General features: G+C 40.7%; 1 protein-coding gene across 11 annotated transcripts in view; it reads left to right on the forward strand.

Moving 5' to 3' along the window:
• The first annotated feature begins 13,131 nt into the window (after nt 1-13,131).
• The window catches only part of ST7 (suppression of tumorigenicity 7), a 284,115-nt gene continuing 270,427 nt past the window's right edge, over nt 13,132-26,819 (forward strand). For 4 of the 11 annotated variants that reach the window (XM_077994971.1, XM_077994981.1, XM_077994969.1 and 1 more), the window contains exon 1: nt 16,357-16,545. Coding sequence is in view for 7 of the 11 variants with exons in the window: in XM_015134739.3 (XP_014990225.1) it covers nt 13,172-13,322 (151 nt within the window). In the remaining 4 variants the exon portion in view is untranslated. 11 annotated transcript variants of the gene reach the window in all.

Consider the following 26,819-nt stretch of genomic DNA (forward strand, 5'->3'; position numbering starts at 1 on the left):
AGCTATAGTCTTTTTCCCCTCTCCTTCCTCTACAGCCTGAACATCCTTGCTACCAGGTAACATGTCAAAATGAAAGGAAGCCCCAGACCAAATTCTGACATGTGCTCAGGCACTTATTAGAAACAGATCGTGAAAGTGTCTATATAACTTGTTCTGTAAGCTGGATGAATTCCCCACTTTCGGAAATTGTAGTGCTTTGCCACCTTTGCGTGAAAGAAGCTGTGTGAATGAATCAGGACTCAGTTATCCATACAGTTGGCAGGAGGAAATTGGAAAATTTCCAATTATCAACTAGTTCCAGGAATGTTTAGGAATCATGCTTTTTGTACTATCCTCCTGCCCACCTCCTTTTTTTTCTTCTTGGTACACTGGACAGGGTATCTTTAAAGTATTTTAGCCAACCTCGTATCTTGATTTCCACTAATATTATAAATGAAAACTCATTTTTAATACTCTTGCTCTGCCTAGCAGAGGAAAAGGTAAACCCTCTCTGGTAGAAGATATCATCATCTGTAGACTCTACCATTTTTTAAGTAAACAATGTTCAGCATTCATTCAAAAATTCTTAGAAATATCAGGCTGGGCACCGTGGCTCACATCTGTAATCCTAGCACTTTGGGAGGCTGAGGCAGGTGGATTACCTGAGGTCAGGAGTCCAAGAGCAGCCTGGCCAACATGGTGAAACTCCATCTTTACTAAAAATACAAAAATTAGCTGGGCATGGTGGCGGATGCCTGTAATCCCAGCTACTCAGGAGGCTGAGGCAGGAAAATCTGGCAGGCGGAGTTTGCAGTGAGCCGAGATGGTGCCACTGCACTCCAGCCTGGGTGACAGAGCGAGACTCTGTCTCAAAACAAACAAAAAAAAGTTCTTAGAAATATCAAAATTTAGCTGGGCATGGTGGCGAATGCCTGTAATCCCAGCTACTCGGGAGGCTGAGAGAGGAGAATTGTTTGAACCTGGGAGGCAGAGGTTGTGGTGAGCCGAGATCATGCCATTGCACTCCAGCTTGGGCAACAAGAGTGAAACTTCGTCTCAAAAAAAAAAAAAAAAAAAAAAAAAAAAAAAAAAAAAAATCAAAAAAATCAAAAAAAGCCAAGAGAGGGGAAAAAACCCAAATAAACAATAGCAATAGGTCCACAGGTGACCCAGATGTTGAAGTTAACAGATAATGTGGTTTAAAGTAACTATGATTAATAAAAATAAATAAATAGGCAAGGTGCGGTGGCTCACACCTGTAATCCCAGCACTTTGGGAGGCCCAGGCAGATGGATCACGAGGTCAGGAGATCAAGACCATCCTGGCTAACATCGTGAAACCCCATCTCTACTAAAAATACAAAAATTAGCTGGGTGTGGTGGTGCTCGCCTGTAATCTCAGCTACTCCAGACGCTGAAGCAGGAGAATCACTTGAACCTGGGAGGCGGAGATTGCAATAAGCCGAGATCCCGCCACTGCACTCCAGCCTGGCAACATAGTGAGACTCTGTCTCAAAAAAATAAAAATAAATAAATAAATAAATAAATAAAAAGGGATAGCAGATAAAAAGATGGAGAATTTCTTACCCTTTAAAGAACTGAAATCTAAAAAAGAATGAAGTTGAAATTCTAAAGCCAATGTACATTACCATTATAATAGTATTACATTTTTAGAAAGTTCTTGCTGAGGTGAGCTGAGACAACATATGTGTACTTTTGTGGGGTAACAATCTTGCTACTCCTTAGCTAGGAGCTAAGGAGGCTCCTAAATGCCTACAGCCACTGTGGACGTTCAGACCCAAGCAGTCACATACTGATGAACTGAAGCCATTGCAAGGAAGCTGTGAGGGTTACATGACATCCTCAGAGTGCATAGATGAGCCAGCAAAATGAGGTCTGCTTCCAAACTTGGGATTTAGCTACCATAGGCAGCAATGTTGTTATGTAATTTAAGGGAACTTGGCAATAAATGAAATAACGGTTAATCTATAATTTCTCCAAATCACTGATCCTTAAAGTAGGGTTCAGGCAGACCAGAGTATGTAGACAATCTCCTAGGTTTTAGGGAGGAAATGCTAAAACTTACGCTTATGTTTAACTCATGTTTGAAATGCCTTTATATTTATTTTACACCATGTACTTAGTATGTTGGTATTGTAGAATATATTAACTTATAAAAAATAGATATGCATCTTTTGGAAGTAAGTTTAATTTTTTTTTAAATTTCTGGCCAAAGTTTGGAGACTTTTTTTTTTTTGAGGCGGAGTCTCGCTCTGTCGTCCAGGCTGGAGTGCAGAGGGATGATCTCCTCTCACTGCAAGCTCCGCCTCCCGGGTTCACGCCATTCTCCTACCTCAGCCTCCGGAGTAGCTAGGATTACAGGTGCCTGTCACTACGACCGGCTAGTTTTTTGTGTTTTTAGTAGAGACAGGGTTTCACCGTGTTAGCCACGATGGTCTCGATCTCCTGACCTCGTGATCCGCCCGACTCGGCCTCCCAAAGTGCTGGGATTACAGGCGTGAGCCACCGCGCCCGGCCCCTAGATCATTTTTTTCTAAACCGACATATTTATTTACTAAATTCCATGTTGCATCTACTAAATCATGAATAAAATCTTACCACAGTTGGTTAATATCTGAATTTGGAGTTGCATTTGTTTCCTCAGTTTTCTTCATCTATAAATCCTTGGCACTCAGCTGTTTTGTGAACTAGGCTAAAATGGCAATCTCATTTGCAGACAATAAAATGGTTTTCTCAAAGTTAAGTTATTTCCCATAAATTTTTATTAAATCTTTGATTATTGTTATTATTTGTTTTATAGTGCATTAGTAACAATAAAACAGATGAATAAGTAGATAATTGGTAATAAAAGAAACATCAAGGTATAGTTTTTTTATAGCTTGTCTGCTTTCTTTCTTTTTTTTTTTTTTTTTTACAGATACGTGCTCCTAAAATAGTTTTTTCAAAGTTAAGTTATTTCCCATACATTTTTATTAAACCTTTGCTTATTGCTATTATTTTTTTTCTAGTGTGTTAGTAACAATAAAACAGATGAATAAGTAGATAATTAGTAATAAAAGAAACATCAAGGTATAGTTTTTTTAATAGCTTGTCTGCTTTTTTTTTTACAGATACATGCTCTTGTGATTTTTTAATTGCAGATGTATAATATATTTATTATAATATATTTATTCTTACCTTTTTTGATGGAATTACATTTATCAGGTAAAGGTTTGGTAAGGTCACTCTGACCCCCAAGATATGCTGATGCCTGGAAAAACTTGTGAAGATTATTTTATTTTATGGCTCTGTTATCTGGTATCTGTTAGTAGCACTTGGAAGAATAACAAATTATTTATGCACAAACAAACTGATAGTTGTAAAAGCAGATTTTGAGAGTAGATGAGGGAAGGAAGTAAAGGCCTGAGACAGCTAAAGAAGTGAGAAAGTCCATTAAAAGGTACAGAAAATAAACTTCCTCCTACCTCCCAATTTTGCCAGAGGCAGACCCTGCAACTGAGAGTCTTAAGAGTTGGAAGAAAACTCAGAAGTCATTTAGCCCCACTGTGACTGACGGGATTCTGAAAACATGGGACTTACAGTATTAAAACCAGGAAAGGCCCAGCAAGCCAGGATGAGTTGGTCATGCCTCCTAACTTCTGCAAGTATACCTTTTGACATGATCACATATGCTATTATTGTTCCCAATTTACAGATGAGGTTGGGTGGTCAGCCAAGCCTCTGTTAGAATATTCTCAGTGATGGAAAACTAGATAGTGTAGATAGTGGTTCTACTAGATGCTTCTGCCTCAAAATGAAATATTTTCCCCTCTCATTTACATGCATTGGTCCTTTTTATATGAAAATCACATAGGACTTCTATTTGGTAAGTCTAGAAAATCAACTTGCTGAGAGGTCCAAAAAATAAATAAATAAATAAATCAACAACAACCATACCCCTTCTTCCCTCCAACTCAAGTATATTCGTTTCCCATCCAAGTACTAACCAGGCCTGACCCTGTTGAGTTTCCAAGATCACGTAAGATCGCGTGTGTTCAGGGTGATATGGCCATAGACTTCATATTCATTACCATTTAGCCCAGCACACAGTACTTGTGCTAGGCCCAGGAGGGGATCTGAAAAAGAGCATGGACAAATGAACAAATCTAGAAAGACTATTTGATAAATGTGTCTAAACGTGGTAGCCCAAAATAGTGCCTCTTTGGGAATGAAAGTGTAATATGCGATGCATATAAGAAATAGAGGTGTGGATAACTCAATCCAGACTGTAGCAAGCTATTTGCTATAGTCTGCTGTAAGTTGCTATAGTTTGTCCAATCAGTCATACTTGACAAGTTAATTCAAATTGGCTTGATTATGTGGACATCTTCAGCTCAAAGGGTAAATGACAAATTTATTCAAAGAGACAAAATTGTACTGTAAATATAGTATTACAACAATAGTTTTGAAGATCGGACATGGTGGCTTTCACCTGTAATCCCAGCACTTTGGGAGGCTGAGGTGGGTGGATCCCTTGAGCCCAGGAGTTCAAGACCAGTCTGGGCAACATAGCGAAACCCTCTCTCCACTAAAAATACGAAAAATTAGCCAGGCTTGATGGCATGCACCTGTGGTCCCAGCTATGTGGGAGGTTGAGGTGAGATAATCACTGGCACCTGGGAAGTTAAGGCTGCAGTGAGCCATGATCGCGGCACTCTACTCCAGCCTCAGTGATAGGAGTGAGATTCTGTCTCAATAAAGAAAAAAAAAAAAAAAGATAATACTGAGGGGGAGGAAGGAAAAACTCAAGGGAAGCCACAGCTACCATTACAATTATAATCCATATTCACTAACTATCATTACTAACAAGGATATAAAACCAATTATGGTTAAATGTGCTTAAGGTGCTAAATTTAGCAGGTGTGCAATGACATTGCAATGCAGAATAAAACAGAAACCTGGAGTGATTTTTGCAATGCAAAGTAAAGAGAGACTACAATTAATATTAAAAATACAATTAATTTAGGTTGGAGTGGGCAATCGCTTTACTTAGTATTAGCCTGAAATGTACTTTAAGATAAAAATAATCTGACTCTTCTTTCTTTCCTTTTTTTGGATTAGGTTTCTGCAGAGGCCAAATATACCAGATGACTGTGAAATGTTCACCTTAATTTGCATGCCTAAGTATAGTCTTGGGTATTAGAAATGAGAAAAAATGAAATGTAACTGATCAAGTGTAAGGGAATACATCCTGATTAAGAGAATAGAATCAATTTTTGGAAATCTAGGAGTAAATGCTCTGTGTCAATAGAAACAAATTTAAGCTTACATCATCATGGCCAGCAGATTTTGAAAATTTCTACTGATAATTCTATAACATAAGTTTAACCTGCTTTCTGACTTTTTTTTAATGCAAAAGGTTGTTTAATTGACTTGTCTAAATCTGTCAGGTATTTTGGAGGTTCATATGCATGAACTTGAAATTAAAAGCCAAAACCAGAAAACAGCATGCTATGCACATGGAAAGTAAATAGATAGCATATAATTTTTGAATTTGGCTTGGAAGCATTTAAAGTGATAGTTATCACTAGTGCCAGGTATTTTTGATATCATGTAATTTTTCAAAGTGATATCTAGATGTGGCTCTTGTTCCTGAAATCTTAGCCAGTTATGGACCAAAAAATGCAGTTTTTAAATAAAGTAATAAAATTGGCATAGCTTTTTTTGTTTTTGTTTTTTTTGAGATGGAGTTTCGCTCTGTCCCCCAGGCTGGAGTGCAGTGGCGCAATCTCGGCTCACTGCAAGCTTTGCCTCCCAGGTTCACGCTATTCTCCTGCCTCAGCCTCCCAGGTAGCTGGGACTACAGGCGCCCGCCACCACGCCCGGCTAATTTTTTGTATTTTTAGTAGAGACGGGGTTTCACCATATGAGCCAGGATGGTCTTGATCTCCTGACCTCATGATCCGCCCGCCTCGGCCTCTCAAAGTGTTGGGATTGCAGGCGTGAGCCACTGCAACCAACTGATACTTTACATATACAGAATATTTTAGACAATGGATTTTTATTTTGATTAAAAGTGCTATAGACATAAAAAATAATAAAACCTCTTGGGTTTGAGTGTCAAGAAATTAAAAAATACATACCATTACATTTCCACACTATTTAAAGTGCAACTGACAAACTGCCCCATCTTAGAGTATCTTCCCAAGAGGAAAGAGGGTGAGTACCAGAGTAAGGAATAAATAGAGTTAATTAAAGGAAGTGGGTAATATTGTTACTTTTCATGATTAGTTAGCCTAAGAAGCAAGAGACCTCGCTGAACTTTAGAGGGTTCCTTAAAATAAATTTCTAGTCTTTTTGTTGAACACATCTGGATCTCTCTGTTGTCGCTAAAGTTTTTTTTTTTTTTTCCAAATCTCATCCATCTTCCTCTGGTCTTGTCTCCTGATTGTATTTTAGCAGTGTAGAGGAGATGCTATGTTCACTTCTCTACTTCTTTCCAAAGAAATTTTCTTTTTTCTTTTTCTTTGAAAATAAGAAAACATCTTTCATTGGCTGGGGCAGGTTTTTAGGGTGGAGATAGCATTAGGTTGCTTTCAGATTTTTAATATTATTATTATTATTATTATTATTTTGAAGACAGAGTCTCGCTCTGTTGCCCAGACTGGAGTGCAGTGGCATGATCTTGGCTCACTGCAACCTCCGCCTCCGGATTTAAGTGATTCTCCTGCCTCAGCCTCTGGAGTTGCTGGGCTTACAAGCATGTGCCATCATGCTTGACTAATTTTTGTATTTTTAGTAGAGACAGAGTTTCACCATGTTGGCCAGGGTGGTCTCCTATTCCTGACTTCAGGTGATCCATCTGCCTTAGCCTCCCAAAGTACTGGGATTACAGGAGTGAGCCACCGCGACCTACCTGATTGTTTTATTTTGTATTCTTGCTATTAGAATTATTCCATATATCAACACAGCTGGTCTTATTACAGTAATTTTGATATTTTAAACACATCAGTGATGCTAAGGAACATCACTGAATGTTGACATGTCTGTGAAAGCCTTTATATAGAAACTAAGATATCTTTGTTAGGAATGGGGAAACAAAAGGTCAATGTGATAATGTATCATAATGTCTGAACTTAGTTACTGTGAATCTCTGTCAGATTAGGATGTATGTGCAGTATATGTTAATTATGGAAATGCATTCTGCCTTATACATGCAGAATTGTACCTTAGAGAACTTCTCCCCAAACTTTTTGCTAACCAAATCATGTTTTCAACTATATACAGGTAGTTGAAATTCCATCTCTTCAATATTTTATGAGAGAGTGTGTTGACTTGAAGAAGTTAGAAATGGCAAATTCCCTTCCAAACCTGGTTTTCTGCTCTTACTATATCTCTAAACTAAACACATTGGATTTGCACTTATTCGGGTCTAGGTAAGTCACTAAATAAGGATAACCAGTTATGTAGGATGTTATTCACGAGTATAGGATATTGACCAATTCAAAAACCCAAGCAGTGAACATGGACGAGATTTTTAAAATAAAAACCAACCAGTCAGAACAGTTACTTCTTGTGTTTAAATTTCAGATGAACTCTGAAAATTGTTTACAAAAGTAGATTCTTAAATTTATAACAAAGTATAAAACTAAAGACTATGACAGTCAATATAAGCATATATCCTTTCCAAATATCACAAACAAGAAACAAAAATAAATACTTTTAAAGAAATTTTAAAGTTCTTCGCTGATATACTGGTTTCTTATTCAGCTCAGATATTTTATCAGACTAAGATATATACTTTAACCAAATATATAAACCAATTTAAGAGGAATTTAGGAGCATATTGCTTTTGACATAGTTATTGTAAGTTAATGGTCATTTCACTACTATTATCCATTCCAAAGGTGGTTACACCTTTAGAAACAAACTTTCGGTTTTTTTTTTTTTTTTTTTTTTTTGAGACAGAGTCTTGCTCTGTCACCCAGGCTGGAGTGCAGTGTCACGATCTCGGCTCGCTGCAACCTCCACCTGTCGAGTTCAAACAATTCTCCTGCCTCAGCCTCCTGAGTAGCTGGGACTACAGGCGCGTGCCACCGCACCTGGCTAATTTTTTGTATTTTTAGTAGAGACGGGGTTTCACCATATGAGCCAGGATGGTCTTGATCTCTTGACTTCGTGGTCCGTCCGCCTTGGCCTCCCAAAGTGCTGGGATTACAGGCGTGAGCCACCACGCCCGGCCAGAAACAAACTTTCAAGGAAGCTCATCACGTGGTGGTGGCCAAATCTTAACTTTTGCCCCTGAGTTAAATCTTAGCGTTCTTTGTGTCTGTGTTTGTAAAATGTAAGATTTGGAATTTTCTTTTCATGTAACTGATTTTTCATTCCTTTATACAACGCTCAATATTCATGAGCACGTACCATGTGCCAAACACAGCACAATTTGTACTAGATTAAAATTCAGAGGACTAAAATTAACAACCATAACAAATTACTTAACATCAAAGGCTTCCATTTAATAACAGAGGAAAGATATGGACAAGGTGTTCTGCTCAGCATTTTTGGTATGCATATCACTCAATCTTCACAACAACCATATGTAAAAGGTAGAAGTGTAACCCATTGTACAGATGAAGTAACTTAATAACTTGCCAAAGAGCACCCAGTTAGTGAAAGGCAGGATCAGAAATATGGTCCAGCACTGTCTACTCTAAACCTGGTTTTTAATGACCTTCTTGGTGCTGCATCTCACAGGGAAGAGACAGTGAGCTCCGTGGAGGGAGCTGGTGTCACCAAGGAGGCGGTATTTCAAGTGGTTCTCTAAATAACCTGTTATCAGGCAGTTGAAGCAGGAAAGAATGTTGGTCAGGGAAGTGGAGCACAGAGAAGTGTATTATAGGCAGGTTGTGTGGAGCAGGTCCAAAAGTGTGAAAGAGAATAGTATGTTTGCCAAAATGCTGGTGCTACGAAGGTAGGCAGAAGTGCCCTTGCAGAAGGCCTGGATACCATCTAAATTTCATCCTTTAGTTAGACACTGGGATAAAAGTAGGAGTGCAGTAGGGGTGGGGCCTTAAATAATTTTAAGCAAGGAGCGAGTTATTGGATTTGTGCTTTAAAAGGTAACTGGTAGAGAAGTGTGGAAAGTGGATGGAAGGAGGCAGTGGTGGTGCTGGCCGTGGTGCAACTAGAGGCAGGGAGCCCACTGCCTTGTTCTCCATGAATGATGATCAGGCTATCACCAAAGGCTGAGAGAAGTGGTGGTCTGAGTCTTAATGCACAGTTGAATGTAGAGAGGAAAGGAGGTACATGATGCTCAGATTTCTGAATTAGGGAACTGGAAGGATGGTGCCCATTCCTTGATGGAACTCTAAAAGGAACAGGTGAGGGTGAAGAGGTAATGCATTCCATTCTGCATGTGATGAGCTTGGTGGCTATGTGCCATTCCATTGGGAGATTGTCAAGAGGTAGTTAGGTATATCTGGGGTGTCATTATTTCATTAACAGTCCCACTCAAGAGCCCCCCCTTTATCTTTGCTCTGCCTTTTTTTTTTTTTTTTTTTTTGAGGTAGAGTCTCACTGCCACACCCAAGCTGGAGTGCAATGGCGCGATATCGACTCACTGCAACCTCTGCCTCCTAGGTTCAAGCGATTCTCCTACCCCAGCCTCCCGAGTAGCTGGGACTACAGGTGTGTGCCACCATGCCTGGCTGAGTTTTGTATTTTTAGTAGAGACAGGGTTTCACCATATTGGCCAGGCTGGTCTCAAACTCCTGACCTCAAGTGATCCACCTGCCTTGGCCTCCCAAAGGGCTGGGATTACAGGCGTGAGTCGTCGCGCCAGGCCTGCCCTGCCTGTCTTATCAGTCACCAAGACCTGTCACTTCTGCCTCCCCTCCCTCTCTCTCTCCCTCCCTCCCTTCCTTCCTTGTTTCCTTTTCTTCCTTCCTTCTCTCCTTCCTTCCCTTTATTTTTTTCTCTCTGCTTGTCTCTCTCTTCCCTTCTTCCCCTTTTCCCCCCTCCCTCCCTCTTTCCCTCCCTCCCTCTCCCCTTCTTTCTCTTTCTGCCTTCCTTTTTCTTTCTCTCGCTTTCTTTATCCTTCCTTTCTCTCCCCTTCCCTTCCCATTTTCCTTTTCTTTCTTCCTTTCTTTCCTTTTTCTTTCTTTCTCTCTTTTCTCTCTTTTTCTTTTCTTTCTTTCTTTTCTTTCTTTCTTTCTCTCTCTTTCTTTCTTTCTTTCTTTCTTTCTTTCTTTCTTTCTTTCTTTCTTTCTTTCTTTCTTTCTTTCTTTCTTTTTCTTTCTCATCCTTCCTTCCTTTCTCTCCCCTTCCCTTTCCCTTCCTCTCGCTTTGTCTCTCTCGACAAGGTCTCACCCTGGAGTGACTGGCACAATCACAGCTCACTAAAGCCTCAACCTCTCAGGCTCTAGTGATCCTCCAACCTCAGCCTCCTGAGTAGCTGGTACTACAGGTGCACACCACCACACTCAGCTAATTTAAAAAATTTTTTGTACAGACAAGGTCTCCCTATGTTGCCTGTGCTGTTCTCAAACTCCTAGACTCAAGTGATTCTCCCACCTCGGCCTCCCAAAGTTTTGGGATTACAGGCATGAGTCATCTACTTCCTTAATGTTTCTTAAATCTCCACTTAAATAAATCTCTGAGTTGGTCATTTGGATTGGTGTGTGCAATGCCCTGCCCCATAGCTATGAGCACCTTAGGGTTTCTACTAGGCCCTTCAGAATCAGACTCAGGCCTGTATCTTTAGCTTTGTCTCTAGCCACACCACTCTGCAGAGCCTTCACTCCAGCTATACTGAAGCAGCCACAGTTTGCAAGAGATTATGCTTACTTCTGTTTTGAAGCACGAAGACATGTGTACAGTCCCCACCACATGCCAGGATGCACACCAGGAGAGGCAATGATGAGTAATATAGGGCTGACTTCCCAGGAGCGCCTAGTAGAGAATTAGAAGACTGTGACTCAGCAGAGTCATATTCATGTCCATTCATTGAAGTTCATTGACAGCAAAAAGCCAGGCCTCTGGATGTTCATTTAAATTAAGTAGTCAATATCCTAATTTAGTGACTCGCAGAGAATCTGGTGGGTTTTTTAATCATCACATAAAATAGGTGGTTCATATACTCATGTTGAGGCAGGAGAACAGGGTCTAGAGGCAGGGAAACTGAGGACTTCCTTGAACTAAATTGAAAGGAAAACCTTAACTTTCCACGCGTAACGAAAGGACCAGAGGCTACCTTTGACCTTTTCGGCCTAGCAGATGGGAAATTGGCTGTCTGCAACAGATCGGACTGATTGCAGGTCCAGTCTTCATTTGCAACTTTGTAACTTCACTCCAGCCTCTGAATGGTTGTTGTTCACAACTAATCAGACTGTGGGCGAGTCTTCGTTTGCCTAGAAGTATAACTTTGTAACTTCATCCCAACCTCTGATTGGTTGCTTTTTGTAACCAATCAGATGTTTGCACAGGAGTGTTACCTTTATATCTTCATTTCAGCCTCTGGTTGGCTGCTTTCTGCAACCAATCAGACTGATTGCGGGCTACCACTTCATTTACCTGAGGTGAGCATGAAGTTGCCAATGGGAAACTTCTTGGGGGTATTTGGACCCAAGAGGATTCTGTATCCGGGCCCTTGAGCCGCTCCTCCGCCCGCTCCCCCGCCCGCTCCCGTAATGTGGAGTGTACTGTCGTTTTCAATAAATCCCTGCTTTCGTTCTTTTGTTGCTTCGCTGGGTGTTTTGTTCAATTCTTTGTTCAAAACGCCGAGAACCCGGACAACTTGCAGTCACGATCCTCTACTGGTGACAATATTGTTTTATTTTACTGAGATTCCATGTATCAGTGTTCGACACAAAAATCATTTGGTCATGTGCTGCCATAAATAACTATAAAGAAAGTCTATGTGTGCCAATTTCACTTATCCTGGCCTGGATCTCACTGTAGTAGATAAAATGTGAGGAAGAAACAGTAGCAGAGAGAGGCTGGAATTAGTAAAAATTTAAGAGTAATTCCATCCATTATGTATGCCATAATAGGCCCTATATGTGAAAAGTTAAAGGAGCTTATTTAATTATGGAGGAAACTATTATACAAGTAAGCAAAAACAATTTATAATAAAATATTCTTTATGCTCAGAATTTAAAAAATAGCTGTAGACTGGAAAACCTGCAATTGCCTCATTACCATCGAATACATAGAAAGTCAAATCACTTATGGACAGAAACAGACTTGAAAATTTCAGCTGAGAAAACATTTTATAATAAAATAAACATTTTATTCAGCACAGACAAAACAAAACAAAAAAATCTTTAAAATGGACTTTTTGTTAAAGGTAGCCGTTTCACAGTCAAAATTATCCCAGAGAATTGTTTATGTTAAAAACAGGCTGAGAATAGTTTGACCTCTGATCACCAAAAAACCTGGAGGATAAACATTCATCTTGTCAAGATATCTCTGGAAAATCGCTGCGCTGCTTCAAAGAATTAGAACAAAGGTAAATAGCATCTGCCACCCAAATCTTGCTGAATAGAGTGATTTATCTTCAGGCCTGCTAGCCGGCGACAGGAGCGCACCTCCTCCCTTCTCCTAGCTGTCCCGGGTTTATTCATTCCCTGAGCCTGAATCCTGATAAGGGAGCAGAGTGTAGGGTTTAAGACCTCGGGCCCCAGAATACACCACTGCAATTGAATTTTGGTTCCACCTTAAGGTAAACTACGCAGCTGCTGTGAGCCTCAGTTTCCCTACCTATAGAAAGAGGATCGTAGTGGGGATTGTTGCAGGGGTTAAATGAGATTGTACGGAGCGTGGAGCAGTGCCTGGCGTGTGATAAACGTTCAACTTATGCAGGTTGTAACTGCCTGAGGAGTTTCCTTCGACGCGCCACTTGGCCTTGTCTTTCTAAATATTAGCATAATAAATATAAATGGACCCAGAACGCGAGGGGGCAGGGGCCACGTGATCGCTCCACGAAAGCCACTTGTTAGCAATAAGGCTGGAGAAGGAAAAGCCGGCGCGCCCGCGGCCCGCGCGATTTCCCGCCGCTCCCGCGTCCCCGGCGGCGGGCGGGCTCCGGGGGCGCCCGGGCCGCGGCGGCGGCGGCGGCGCGAGCTGCGCCTCCGGGCCGGTGAATCATCCCGGCAGACACCGAGAGCCGCGGCAGCAGAGAGCAGCGCTGAAACATGGCTGAAGCGGCCACGGGCTTTCTGGAGCAGCTCAAGTCCTGCATAGTTTGGTCTTGGACGTATCTGTGGACCGTGTGGTTCTTCATCGTGCTATTCCTGGTCTACATCCTGCGGGTGCCTTTGAAAATCAACGACAATTTGAGCACAGGTAAGGCCGGGGAGCCGGGCCCGCGGCGCCCACCCCTCCCCCGCCCCGGAAAGTTAGTGTAACTCGCGCGGGGCCGCGGTCGGCTGGGCGCGCGCTCGGGGACGCGCCGGGGCCCGCGCACCGGACTCCCGCGGCCACCCGCCAGCAACGCGGCGGCTTAGGCGGCTGGGCCGGGTGGCTGCGGGCGCGGGGGCGGCTGGCGGCCTTCACTGCCCCGCGGAGGAAAAGCTGCGACGCGCGCAGACCGCAAGGCGGGCCTGCCTGGCAGCCGCCCTGCCGCGTCGCTGGTGGTCGGGAGACGAAGAAGGACGGAGGTCGCGGGCGAGGGAGTTCCTGGGATACCCCCTCGGGTGTCTGCGCCGGAACTCCGAGGGTTCCCCGGAGTTAGACCGAGTCCTTCCTCACGCCCTCCCGGCTGTGGGTGCCGAGCGGCCGAAGTGTAGTCGGGGAGGCGCCCTCCCGCCCGGCCGCGGAGGCCCCAGGGCGGCTGCCGTTGGGTGCTCAGCGGCGAAGCCCCCCGACCCAGCCGGGCTGTCCGGGCGGCGCCCTCCGCGGCCCGGAGTTGCGCCTCCCCGAGCGTGGGGCTGTCTCTCTGGTTGGGTAGTGGGGAGAGGGGTTCCCGAAGGCACTCTTGGCAGTGTATGGATGACGTGTCAGGTCACCAAATGGATTGTCGAAGGGACCGGAGGGAAGAGGGGAAAGCTGGAATTTCTGAGGGTTTCTGTTGCAGTTTTCAGTGATCTTTGCTGGTCTCCTTTCCCTGTAAAGCTACATATGCTAAGCAAGTGCCGCGTGCCTCCCATCCTTGGTCGGTGGTAAATGCAGGAGGTAATTAGAACAGGAATTTAACAAACTTGGAGCCAGCCCACTGAGTCGTTAAAAAAACACCCGCAAAGAAAACACACGAGCCCTAACACTACAGAGAGTTCCGAAACACAAAGTATATTTTGAGCTAAGGGTTACAATCCTTGAAATCTGGAAATTTCAAGGTAGAGTGTTTTTGTTTTTGTTTTAAATTTCAATTTCACAATACTGGGAAATTCTTACAGTCCTGAATATAGATACATATGCACACATATATTTTTTCCGTTGTTAATCTCCATACTCTGGGAGTGCAGATCTGGAAATGCATTTTCCTCAGGTGTTTAGCTGCATTAAAACGCTTTTTAAAACGCTTGAGAGAATGTACTCATTTTGTTAGGAAACTTGTACCTTTCAGATACTAAAGTATTTTGATTACTAACTTGAACTCACGTTCATATTTACATTTGTTTTGTAATATCCTTCGGGATAGTGTCCCTGGGAGGCGGATAGGATTCAGCACTCTAGAATTGTCTCACTATTTGAATCGGTGCTGCTCAGCCCTTTGGAATCTGTCATCGGAAAGACCATGGCTTTCTGGCTTTTCATCTTTTTGGATGGCTGCTTGTCACAATATTGTCTTCTTCGCTTTAAACAAATACTTCCCCAGGATACCTTCTGGTCTCAAAGTTCTATACCTTTAAGAAGTTGTTTGAATATATGTTGTAAAGGAATTATGTATTTGTTGGTAACAGTCTCAGTCTGTTTTGTGCTGCTGTAACAATACCACAGATTGGGTAATTTTTAAAGAATAGATTTCATTTCTTGTAGTTCAGGAGTCAGGGAAGTCTGAGATCAAGGGACTGGCATCTGGGGAGGTGTCATCCCTTGGTGGAAGGTGGAAGGGCAAGAGAACATGAGAAAACAAGAGGGGGCCCAATTTCACTTTTATAACAAACCTACTCCTTCAATAACAAAATTCATTCTTGAAGGCAGAGCCCTCATGACCTTGTTACCACTCGCAGGTCCCACTTTTCAACACTTTTGCACTTCGGATTAAGTTTCAAACACACTAGTTTAAAAAATACTAGTGTTTCTCCTTATTACACACTTAAAATTTTATTTCATAATATGCATTTGTATATCACATTTTCATCAGTTAGGTTAAATAATTATCCATGTATCTATGTGTAAGTGTCACATCCAGTGCTCTGTGCAGATCAGGCAAGAAGCAAAATACCTACTGGGAAAATGTGTACTTGTTAAGGAAGGTCATTGTTAGGTCTTGTCCTAGCAATTTAAATCTAGCATTTCTCGGAGATGCCTTTGTTAATTTGTGTAGGGACAGTTCTTTTTTTTTTTTTTTTTTTTTTTTTGAGACGGAGTCTCGCTCTGTCACCCAGGCTGGAGTGCAGTGGCCGGATCTCAGCTCACTGCAAGCTCCGCCTCCCGGGTTTACGCCATTCTCCTGCCTCAGCCTCCCGAGTAGCTGGGACCACAGGCGCCTGCCACCTCGCCCGGCTAAGTTTTTGTATTTTTAGTAGAGACGGGGTTTCACTGTGTTAGCCAGGATGGTCTCGATCTCCTGACCTCGTGATCCGCCCGTCTCGGCCTCCCAAAGTGCTGGGATTACAGGCTTGAGCCACCGCGCCCGGCCCAGGGACAGTTCTAAGAGAGAAAATATGAAGATGAACGTGCCATCCAGGCTGTACCTTGCTGGACACATGATAGAAGACCTGGTGATGCTGGACTTTTCAGTTTTGTTTCATGCTCATTTCAGTCATAAAGGAAGATAAAAGGGGAAGCACACAGGGAGCACTCACCTCTTTGCTGTTTTTATGAGAATGTAGCAGGATCTGGGGTGGTAGGAGGACTTTGGCATTAATTTTGAGACATGAAATTACAGCAACAAACCACCCCAGAACACTTTAGGTTTTTCAAAAGACAGTTGCAGACATTAGAGGCCTATTTTCTTCCCTTTTAAGTAACTGAGAAGTTGTAGTAGGAAAACTGCCAAAAGGTTGTTGTCAACTTAATTCCCTCCTTTCCTTGCCAATTCCCCTCCCCTTTGGGAAAAAGTTTCTGTACTGAAGTTATTGGCAAGGAAGGCCTAGGGAGAAAGAAGTCATTAGCCAGCACCCCTGAGAGGGGAGGCAGGAGCTAGCCTGGTCTAACTTGTCCTTGCAGGGAGGTCTAAAAGAGTTCTAATGGGACTAATTTGGCTGTTCTTCAGCCCTGTGGTGCTTACTCTTCCTGTGATGAAGGCAAGTGTGTTCCTGGAGAGGTTACTGAATCTGGAGCTGCTTTTAGGGAGTTGCAGATGGTGCAGGCCTCCCTCCCTCCTCAAGGAAGCCAAGGACACCATCACAATCAGGCAGCCAGGAGCCAGGGCTTCCAAAGGCCCAGCTGTGCACCTGTAGGGGTAAGGAATCTGGTAAAAGTATTCTGAAGTCGTTCTTGGATATCTGCTCAGTATCTTCTCAATATCTTGACCATCTGTGACAATTTTAATCCTCATTTGATCATATTTTATGGTAAATGAGCTTAACTCGATTTTTTTTTAAATTTAAATGCCTCCTAATGTACTATAACAGGTGCTATAAGAAAGATGAACGAGTTTGTAAAACCCAGGGTAAATAAGGAGTTTACAACAAGAATACAACTTGGCATATGCAAGATGGGGCTGGGCAAGACTGTGAGAGCTTCCCTTGAATTGAGCCTAAGAGGATGAGGAGAATTCCATGATTGAGGACTCGGAGGTGGACCTCCCAAACAAAGGCACAAAGCTGTGAAAGTGCAGGTCAGATCCAGAGAACTGTGAATCATGTGGAATTTAATTTAAAATAATAAAAGAAAAGGACTTTGATGAACAACCGTGCTGTTTTTAGCTCTTACATTGTGTAGTTTTCCAAGTAAAAATGCGTTGAATGCTATTTTTGAGGTATACTACTTCCCTACTCCCACCAGCTTGGCTTGTGTGATCTTCGTTGCATTGAGCCAGTGCCATTTAGGGTAGGGATATAGTTCAAAGAATTCCACAGTATTCTCTTAGACCATACAGAGAAACATTCACATAGGCAACCACATCTTGTAATGAAAATGAATTTTAAAAAAGAAAGGGGAGAAATGAACATAATAGGAATAGTACATAATGGTTAGCTTTGATAATAGGTTTTTGTTTTTGTTTGTTTGTTTTTTAAGGGAGTCTTAGTATGTTACCTAGGTTGGGCTTGAACTCCTGGGCTTAAGGGATCATCCCACCTCAGCCTCCCTAGTAGCTAGTACTACAGGTGTGTGCCACCATGCCCAGCTGCTAACTGATTTTTGAGGCTCTGCTCTTGATTTGGATATAAGAGTATTAAAATAGTTTTATGATTTACTGAAAATAGAATGAACTTTTAACAATGTTTTTAAAAGACCCCGAATAATATTACTTGTCAGTTTCCAAGAGAATTAATATCATAAAGCAATACTTTTCCAAAGGGCAGAAAATTAATTGTAGATTGGAGCGGTCATGCAGGATATTATTAAAATAGGTGAGTCTTAAAAAGTAGCACCATAACTTACTTTAAACAGTGATGTTGATGGCACTTTCTCATCTACCCTATGTTATAAAGTTTTTTGCTGCTGAATTGAAACACCTTTTCCTAAAACGGACAACTTTGCCATTTTTGCAAAAAGCAGCATAAGTGATTTTCCAATTCTTTCTCTATTTGCTGAAAAGCAAGTTTTCAAATCTCTTTGAAATCCGTTTTCATTCTTTTTGGAAAACAAATGTAATAGCCTGACCTAGGCTTAAAGTTATTTATTTACTTATGTTTGAGACAAGGTTTCACTCTGTCACCCAGGCTGGAGTGCAGTGGTGCAATCACAGCTCACTGCAGCCTCAACTTCCAGGGTCAAGCAATCCTCCTGTCTCAGCCTGCCACTTCACTCTTAGTAGCTGAGACTACAGGTGCACACCACAATGCATGGCTAATTTTTTTTTTTTTTTTTTTGTAGAGACAGGGTCCCCTATGTTCTTGAACTCCTGGGCTCAAGAAGTCCTCCTGCCTCCACCTCCCAGAGTTCTGGGATTGCAGGTGTGAGCCACCGTGCCTCGTCAAGTTATTTAGAAGACATTTTTCTGTGTTAATTAAGCTCATAAATACAGATGTAAAACTCTTACATTGTTGACATGGTATATAACTTAGGCTGCAGCTCAGTTTTGGCATTTTTTCATGTTGAGAATTTTTGCTCTAAATTTACTTAACATTTAGATTTTAATTTACTTAAAATGTACATAAAATTGGATTGTCCTTCTAGAGGGCCTGGTTGCAGTTTACATAGGTCTTTTGCCCCCGTTGTGCCTGTTGTCTAAAATGTTCTTCCCTATCTGTAAATCCCACCAGTCCGTCAAGGACCAGCTGGCATGCTGCCTTCTGATCCTTTCAGCTGCAGAAAAGACAGGCTTACTTTGGAGAGACTGCGAGTTTGGTTCCAGGCCACCGCAATAAAGTGAGTCCCATGAAATTTTTGGTTTCCTAGTGCATATAAAAGTTATAGTTACACTCTATTGTATTCTATGAAGAGTGCAGTAGCATTATATCTAAAAGACTAATGTTTATACCTTAATTTAAAAATGCTTTCTTGCTAAAAAAAAAAAAAAGTGCTATCTGAGCCTCAGGAAGTCATAATCTTTTTGCTGGTAGAGAGTCTTGATGTTTATGGCTGCTGACTGATCAGGGTGGTGGTTGCTAAAGGTTGGGGTAGCTGTGGCAGTTTCTTCAAATAAGACAGCATAAAGTTTGCCGCATGGATTGACTTTCCTTTCCAGAGACAGATTTCTCTATATCATGTGATGCCGTTTGATAGCATTTTACCCACAATAGAACTTCTTTCAGAATTGGAGTCAATTTTGCCACCCTGCCACTGTTTCATCAATGAAGTTTCTGTAATATTCTAAATCCTTTGTTGTCATTTCAGCAATGTTCACAGCATCTTCACCGGGAGTAGATTCCATCTCAAAACACTTTCTTTGCTCATCAAAAGAAACAGCTCTTTATCTGTTCAAGTTTTACAAGGAATTACAACAATTCAGTCACATCTTGAAGCTTCAGTTCTAATTCTAGTTATTTTGCTGTTTATGCCATGTCTGCAGTTACTTTACCTTACGTGAATTATGGTATATGTGTGTAATATATGTGGGTCAGTGTTTGTGTATATATGCATCTTTTTTGTGTATGTGTGTTTTATCACTTCTTCTAGATTCTAGTTCTTCATCTTCCAGTGTAATTCCTTGTACAGAGTAGATCCTTATTCACTGGATGAATGAATATCGAAGTTATGGTGTATTTAGTGAGCTGGGATTGGGACAGTACAGTTGATCAAATGCATTGCTGAGTATGTGTCCCATCTAAGTTTGCAGCTTTAGATTGTGGTCAGAGACTGTTACAAAATCTTCTATGTTCTATGATGGGTCATGTGCATCGAAAGCATGGTGGTTCAGTTTATGAATATATAAAAGGGCAATTTTTTGATTAATGTCAGCTTTGAGTTTAGAAGGTATCCCAGACATCTTAGTTGCCCTTAATTATTTTTGGAGATATTTTTCTCAGCCATTAATAAAGCAATCCGAATGATGCATGTTTCTCTGGCCTTGAGTTTTTGTATATGTAAAATAATGGTTTTACATTCATTAAGTTTCCTTCTAGCTCTGGGATTCTGTGTCTTACGATGAATTAATCGAGTGCAAAGCATATTATCAAGAAAATACATGGACTTAATGAGTATACATGTTTTTTACAGTTTGGACTCTTAATTCTTAGTGAATACAAGTCCAGATTTCATAAGACTTCCTGCAGTGGCTTCCATTGCACTGAAAATACAATCTAAGTATATTATCTTCACTTACAAAGTCTGATGCTATGACTCTTTCTTACCCCTCAAATCTGAACTTTCACCTCTCTTTTTCTACATCACCACCCTCCAAATATGCTGGGATCCTTTTTTTTTTTTTTTTTTAAAGACAGAATCTCGCTGTGTCACCCAGGCTGGAGTGCAGGGACGAGATCTCAGCTGACTGCAACCTCCGCCTCCCGGGTTCAAGTGATTCTAATGCCTCAACCTCCCAAGTAACTGGGATTACAGTTGCACGCCATCATGCCCAGCTAATTTTTGTATTTTTTGTAGAGACAGGGTTCGCCATCTTATCCAGACTGGTCTCAAACTTCTGGCCTCTGGTGATCTGCCCCCCTTGGCCTCCCAAAGTGCTGGAATTGTAGGTGTGAGCCACTGCAAACACATAAAGTTGTGCTGAAGTATTTCTAATCGCTTTGAGTTACAATTCTGTCTGTTAAGTTTCATTTTGCCTGCCAATATTATTCTGAAAAATTTCCCAACCAAATCTTTCTTGTACTACTATATCATTGCTCACAGACAATTTTTTTCCACATTAGTAGAACCCTGAACTCCATTCATACAGATACTATGAGGTACTTGTACATTTGTTTTAAGTTCCTTATTGATGCTGGATATTAGACCTTTGTCAGATGTGTAGTTTCCAAAAATTGTCTCTGTTCTGTAGGTTGTCTGTTCACTCTGTTGATAGTTTCTGTTGCTGTGCAGAGGCTCTTTAATTTAGATTTTATTTGTCAATTTTTGCTTTTATTGCAGTTGCTTTTGGTGTATTCGTCATGAAATCCTTACCCGTTCCTATGTCCTGAATGGTATTGTGTAGGTTGTCTTTCAGGGTTTTTATAGTTTTTGGTTTTACACTGAAGTCTCTAATCCATCTTGAGTTAACTTGTATATGGTGTAAAGAAGGGGTCCACTTTCAATCTTTTGCATATGGCTAGTCATATATCCCAGCACCATTTATTGAATGGGCAATCCTTCTCCCATTGCTTGTTTTGTCAGATTTGTCGAAGATCAGATAGTTGTAGGTGTGCAGCATTATTTCTGGGTTCTTTATTCTATTCCATTGGTCTATGTGTCTGGTTTTGTACCGGTATCATGCTGTTTTGGTTACTGTAGCCCTGTAGTATAGTTGGAAGATGAGTAGCAAGTAGCATGATGCCTCCAGCTTTGTTCTTTTTACTTAGGGTTGCCTTGACTGTTTGTGCTCTTTTTTGGTTCCATATGAATTTTGAAACAGTTTTTTCTAGTTCTGTGATGAATGTCAATGGTAGTTTAATAGGAATATCATTGAATCTGTAAATTGCTTTGGACAGTATGGGCATTTTAATGATATTGAGTCTTCCTATCTATGAGCATGGAATGTTTTTCCATTTGCTTGTGTCATCTCTGATCTCTTTGAGCAGTGTTTTGTAGTTCTTCGTGTAGTGATCTTTCACCTCCATGGTTAGCTGTATTCCTACGTTTTTGTGTGTGTATGTGGCGGGGAGGGGGCGGGCAATTGTGAATATGTTTGCATTCCTGATTGGCTCTTGGTCTGACTGTTGTTGGTGTGTAGGAATGTTAGTGATTTTTGCACATTGATTTTATATCCTGAGACTTTGCTCAAGTTGTTTATTAGCTTAAGGAGCTTTTGGGCTGAGACTATGGAGTTTTCTTTCTTTCTTTCAATTTTACTTTAAGTTCTGGGATACAAGTGCAGAATGTGTAGGTTTGTTACGTAGGTGTATGTGTGTCATGGTGGTTTGCTGCACCTATCAACCCGTCATCTAGGCTTTAACCCCTGCATGCATTAGCTGTTTGTCCTGATGCTCTCCCTCCCCTCACCCCCCACCCCCTGACTGCTCCTGGTGTGTGGTGTTCCTCTGTCTGTGTCCATGTGTTCTCATTGTTCAACTCCCACTTATGAGTGAGAACGTGCAGTGTTTGGTTTTCTGTTCCTGTGTTAGTTTGCTGAGGATGGTGGCTTACAGCTTCATCCATGTCCCTGCAAAGGAGATGATCTCATTCCTTTTTTATGGCTGCATAGTATTCCATGGTGTATGTGTACCACATTTTGTTTATCTAGTCTATCATTGATGGGCATTTGAGTTGGTTCCATGTCTTTGCTATTGTAAATAGTGCTGCAATAAACATACGTGTAAGTGTGTCTTTATAGTAAAACAACTTATATTCTTTGGGTATACACCTAGTAATGGGATTGCTGGGTTAAATGGTATTATTTCTGGTCCTAGATCCTTGAGGAATCACCACACTATCTTCCACAAAGGTTGAACTAATTTACATCCCACCAACAGTGCAAAGGCATTCCTATTTCTCACAGCCTCATCAGCATCTGTGGTTTCCTGACTTTTTAATAATCACCATTCTGACTGGCGTGAGATGGTATCTCATTGTGGTTTTGATTTGCATTTCTGTAGTGATCAGTGATGGTGAGAATTTTTCTATGTTCGTTGGCCACATAAATGTCTTCTTTTGAGAAGTGTCTGTTCATATCCTTTGCCTACTTTTTAATGGGGCTGTTTGATTTTTTTCTTGTAAATTTGTTTAAGTTCCTTGTAGATTCTGGATATTAGACTTTGTCAAATGGGTAGATTGCAAAAATTTTCTCCCATTCTGTAGTTTGCCTGTTCACTCCGATGATAGTTTGTTTTACTGTGCAGAAGCTCTTTAATTCGGTGACTCTAGGGTTTTGTAGATATAGGATCATGTCGTCTGCAAACAGGGATAGTTGACTTCCTCTCTTCCTATTTGGAAGCCTGGGCGTTCTATGAATATTTATGTGGTTGAGATAGTTACTGAGTTTTGCCTTCCAGCTTGATGATAGACTTGGTCCCTTTACCAGAATGCAGTCTTCATATGAGATTATAAAATGAATAAGAAAGTGCTTTGTAGACGGTAAAATACTATTTAAATCCGAGGCATTGTAGTAGGTTTTTTCCTCAGAAGGCTATATTCTATATTCTAGAGGCTTGGCTCTCACAGTGAAATGACAGGTTAAACTATATAATATAATCTCTTTTATCCTTGAATATTCTTTCTAAAACTGCACCAAGCAAGATAATGGGTTGTTGGATTGTTTGAAACCACACTACTGAGTGTTGTAAATGTGGAATAATATCTTTCAACATCACTATTGTATTTGAGATGTTATTGTAAATATATCTATAAGGGGCTTTGTATTTTCCAGAAGAGAGAACTTGTAATGAAACTCATTTTTCTTTTTCAGTGGAGCAAGACAGTTGCTGATGTGTTACTATTACCCATCATTTAAAAGTAGCAGGCATTCCTGTACTACCTACTGTGCTAAAATAAGGAACTGACAGGCCCAGTTAGTTAGCTGTAGCAGTATTTTATGTTGCTGTGGCTGTGGTGTCACTGTTTAATTGCAGTTACCGAATTTCTCAACAAAGTAAGGCAACATTTATCTGAGAAAGCGTTTTTTTCCCCTTCTGAATTTTAGCAAACTGAAAGTGTACTGGTTATACTTATACTCTGTGGAGAACCCTAACTTTGGTTCTGTTTTTTTTTTTTTTTTGAGACGGAGTCTCACTCTGTTTCCCAACCTGGAGTGCAGTGGTACGATCTCGGCTCACTGTAACCTCTGCCTCCCGGGTTCAAGCGATTTTTCTGCCTCAGCCTCCTGAGTAGCTGGGACTACAGGTGCGCACCACCACACCTGGCTAATTTTGGTATTTTTAGTAGAGACAGGGTTTCACCATATTGGCCAGGCTGGTCTCAAACTCCTGACCTTGTGATCTGCCCGCCTCGGCCTCCTAAAGTGCTGGGACTTTGGTTCTTAAGTTGACCTCCACATCTAATAAAAGATTGTGTTTAAATATCAGTCTTTCAGAAATTTTAAGCAAGGTTGTAGAGCGTTAAAGGACCTTAAAGGAATCTCTCAGGTCAGTGAGGAAGGACTATTTGTTTTATTATTTTAAAAAATTAACATTTAAAAACCACAAACAGTAGAAACACTCTGAGGTATAAAATCATCTTAAAAAAGGAAGTAGTTTTGACACGTAAGCAGCTCATATCTGGAGTTATTGTGTGACCTAGATTTAGAGTTTTGTCTTGTTTTGGTCAGTTGTTAATACCATTCTGAAGTATTATTTTATTAGCGATAGATGATAGTAGAATGCTTACAGTTCTTCTCTCTGTTAAGCTTTTCCAGTTTCTGGACTCTGTCTTGGGAATGAGAATGAAATTTACTTCCCTACAAATTGGGTCTTTTCATTTATTTGATAGACCTTGTTTATTGAACATTCCTAATAGTGCTAATAAAATAATGCTCTTGTGGTGTTTTGCAATTTATTACACCTGCTCCACTCAATTGATTCTCTTTCTGTGACATGTGTTTAGATTTGTAGAGTGCTACATAATAAGAACTAGTGTGATCTAGTTTGCACTTTTCCCTGGGTCTTGGGTTGGGGAGCGTGTGTATTATGTTGTTTGTGTAGAATTCCTATCCTCTATCATTCGTGTCTTTTATTTAAAGCAAAATAAAACAAATTATACTTTTCTCAGTTCAGGCTCAGAGTTGGCATCGTTTAGAGAGGAATTTTTGTCTTAGCTTATTTATGTTGCAGAAATATAATATTTGGCTGTTTTCATAAGACTTTTTAAGGAAAGTATTTTAAATTGTACCCTTACATTTGAGAGGTGAAGCATGAGAGGCTAAACTACAATTTTGAAATATTAGAAATTTGCTGCCCAATCGTTCTTTCCCCAAACTGGAAATTGTATATGCATTATCATTCACTAAAAGTCTGAAATGGAATCTTAAAAATCTTATAGCAAATCTAATCAATTAAAGTTATTATCCTAAGAGAAACTTTTTCTTTCTCTTACATTATTTGAATAAGGAAATTCTGTTTTTGGAGGGAAAGCACAGAAGTGATGGCAATATAACATCAATTAATTTAGAGCAAAGATACGCAGACTTAGTTTAGGCTATAAAAGTATTCCATGGACACAGGGAGGGGAACATCACACACTGGAGCCTGTCGGGGGATTGGTGGCAAGGGGAGGGAGAGCGTTGGGACAAATACCTAATGCATGTCAGGCTTAAAACCTAGATGATGAATTGATGGGTGCAGCAAACCACCAGGACACATGTATGCCTGTGTAACAAACCTGCACGTTCTGCACATGTATCCCAGAACTTAAAGTATAATAAAATTTTTTTAAAACAGTATTCCTATAAATGTTTTGTACACTGTATTTTTTATTGCTTATCTATAGAAAATAGTGTAACAATTCTGGTAGCTCTTAAAGTACAGTTAAAGGAACTGTTGACTCTTGAATGAATGTTTTCAGTTTTAATCATGAGAATAAATGGGATGAAGAAAAGTAATAAGATATTTGGAAAAGATAAGACAAACAGCACGTTACTGTTGGGGCTAAAGAGGACCTAAATTCAAAGTTTGCATGAAATATTGTCAGCTGCTAAGATAAAATAAAGATTTATCATTGTTCAGTCCAAAGAGAAAACTTAAATGATATTTATAAATGTAGTGATGAGCAGGTTGGATCTAGCAGGGGAAATGTAGTTGTGTAGTGTCACAGGCAAGAGATTTTCCCCTATCATGTCTTGAATGTGGTTCATTGGTTCCTGCCCACCTAGCCATTGGTTCATACCCAGCTCACTTTCTAGAAATAAACATGACCTAGAAATAAAATATAAGGTCCATTTTAACATGTTTTCTTCTGTTTGTAACACCTGCAAAAACAAAACATACAACAATAGGTAGACATCAAGACAGTATCTTTTTTAGTGGATTACACTTATTTATTGCAGTCATTTATTTCCATAATATATGTTGCTTTTTTTTTTTTTTTTAAAGATAGGAGTCTCACTCTGTCGCCAGGGCTGCAGTGCAGTGGCATGATCTTGGCTCACTGCAATCTTTGCCTCCCAGGTTGAAGTGATTCTCAGGCCTCAGCCTCCCGAGTAGTTGGGATTATGGGCACCCGCCATCACACCCGGCTAATTTTTGTCTTTTTAGTAGAGACGAGGTTTCACTATGTTGGCCAGGCTGATCTTGAACTCCTGACCTCAGGTGATCTGCCTGCCTTGGCCTCCCAAAGTGCTGGGATTACAGGTGTGAGCCACTGCGCCCAGCCCATAATGAATTGCATTTCATTAAAAACATGGTGTTCATAAGTGATTGCTATTGGCTTTATGGAAATCTCTTTTTCGTGTTGACTACTCACCCAGAAGATTAAAACGTGGCAGCTAGACAGGCAATGTCAATCCTTTCAAATCAATTTACTTACTGGAGATTTTAAGTAGTTTAAGCAGAGCATACCCTCCTAGGCAGGAAGCCCAGCTGTGTTTGTGAAATGACATTATTTTTACCTTGCATTTAATTGAAAGCAGCTCCTTTCTAGTCCTGGCACATTGCTTTCACCCTTCTTAGAGGCACTGGAGAACAAGTAACTATTGCTTCTTGCAGCACAATGTTGTATGCCTGTGATTCTCTGTCCTAGTTTACTTACCACAGAATGTAGCAAATTATCCAAAATAGGATGTAAAAATTGCAAATCAATAAAAAATTAATGTATCACTTGTTACTTTCAGAAATAAAATGGAGGTTAGGAAATCAACACTTTGATGTATGTTACACAACATATCAAATGATTCACTTTGCTATTTGTGGGTTTCTATCATTCCTATACCCCCTCCCCTCCCGCTAATTACAAAGTAACTCATATAAACCTGAGTTTCTCAAGCAATGTTCTCCTGGATGTGTAGGACAAAGGATATATTGGTATGAATAGGTAGTAATTCTGAGCCTG

Source organism: Macaca mulatta, chromosome 3 (genome assembly GCF_049350105.2).
Source record: "Macaca mulatta isolate MMU2019108-1 chromosome 3, T2T-MMU8v2.0, whole genome shotgun sequence".
NCBI lineage: Eukaryota > Metazoa > Chordata > Mammalia > Primates > Cercopithecidae > Macaca > Macaca mulatta.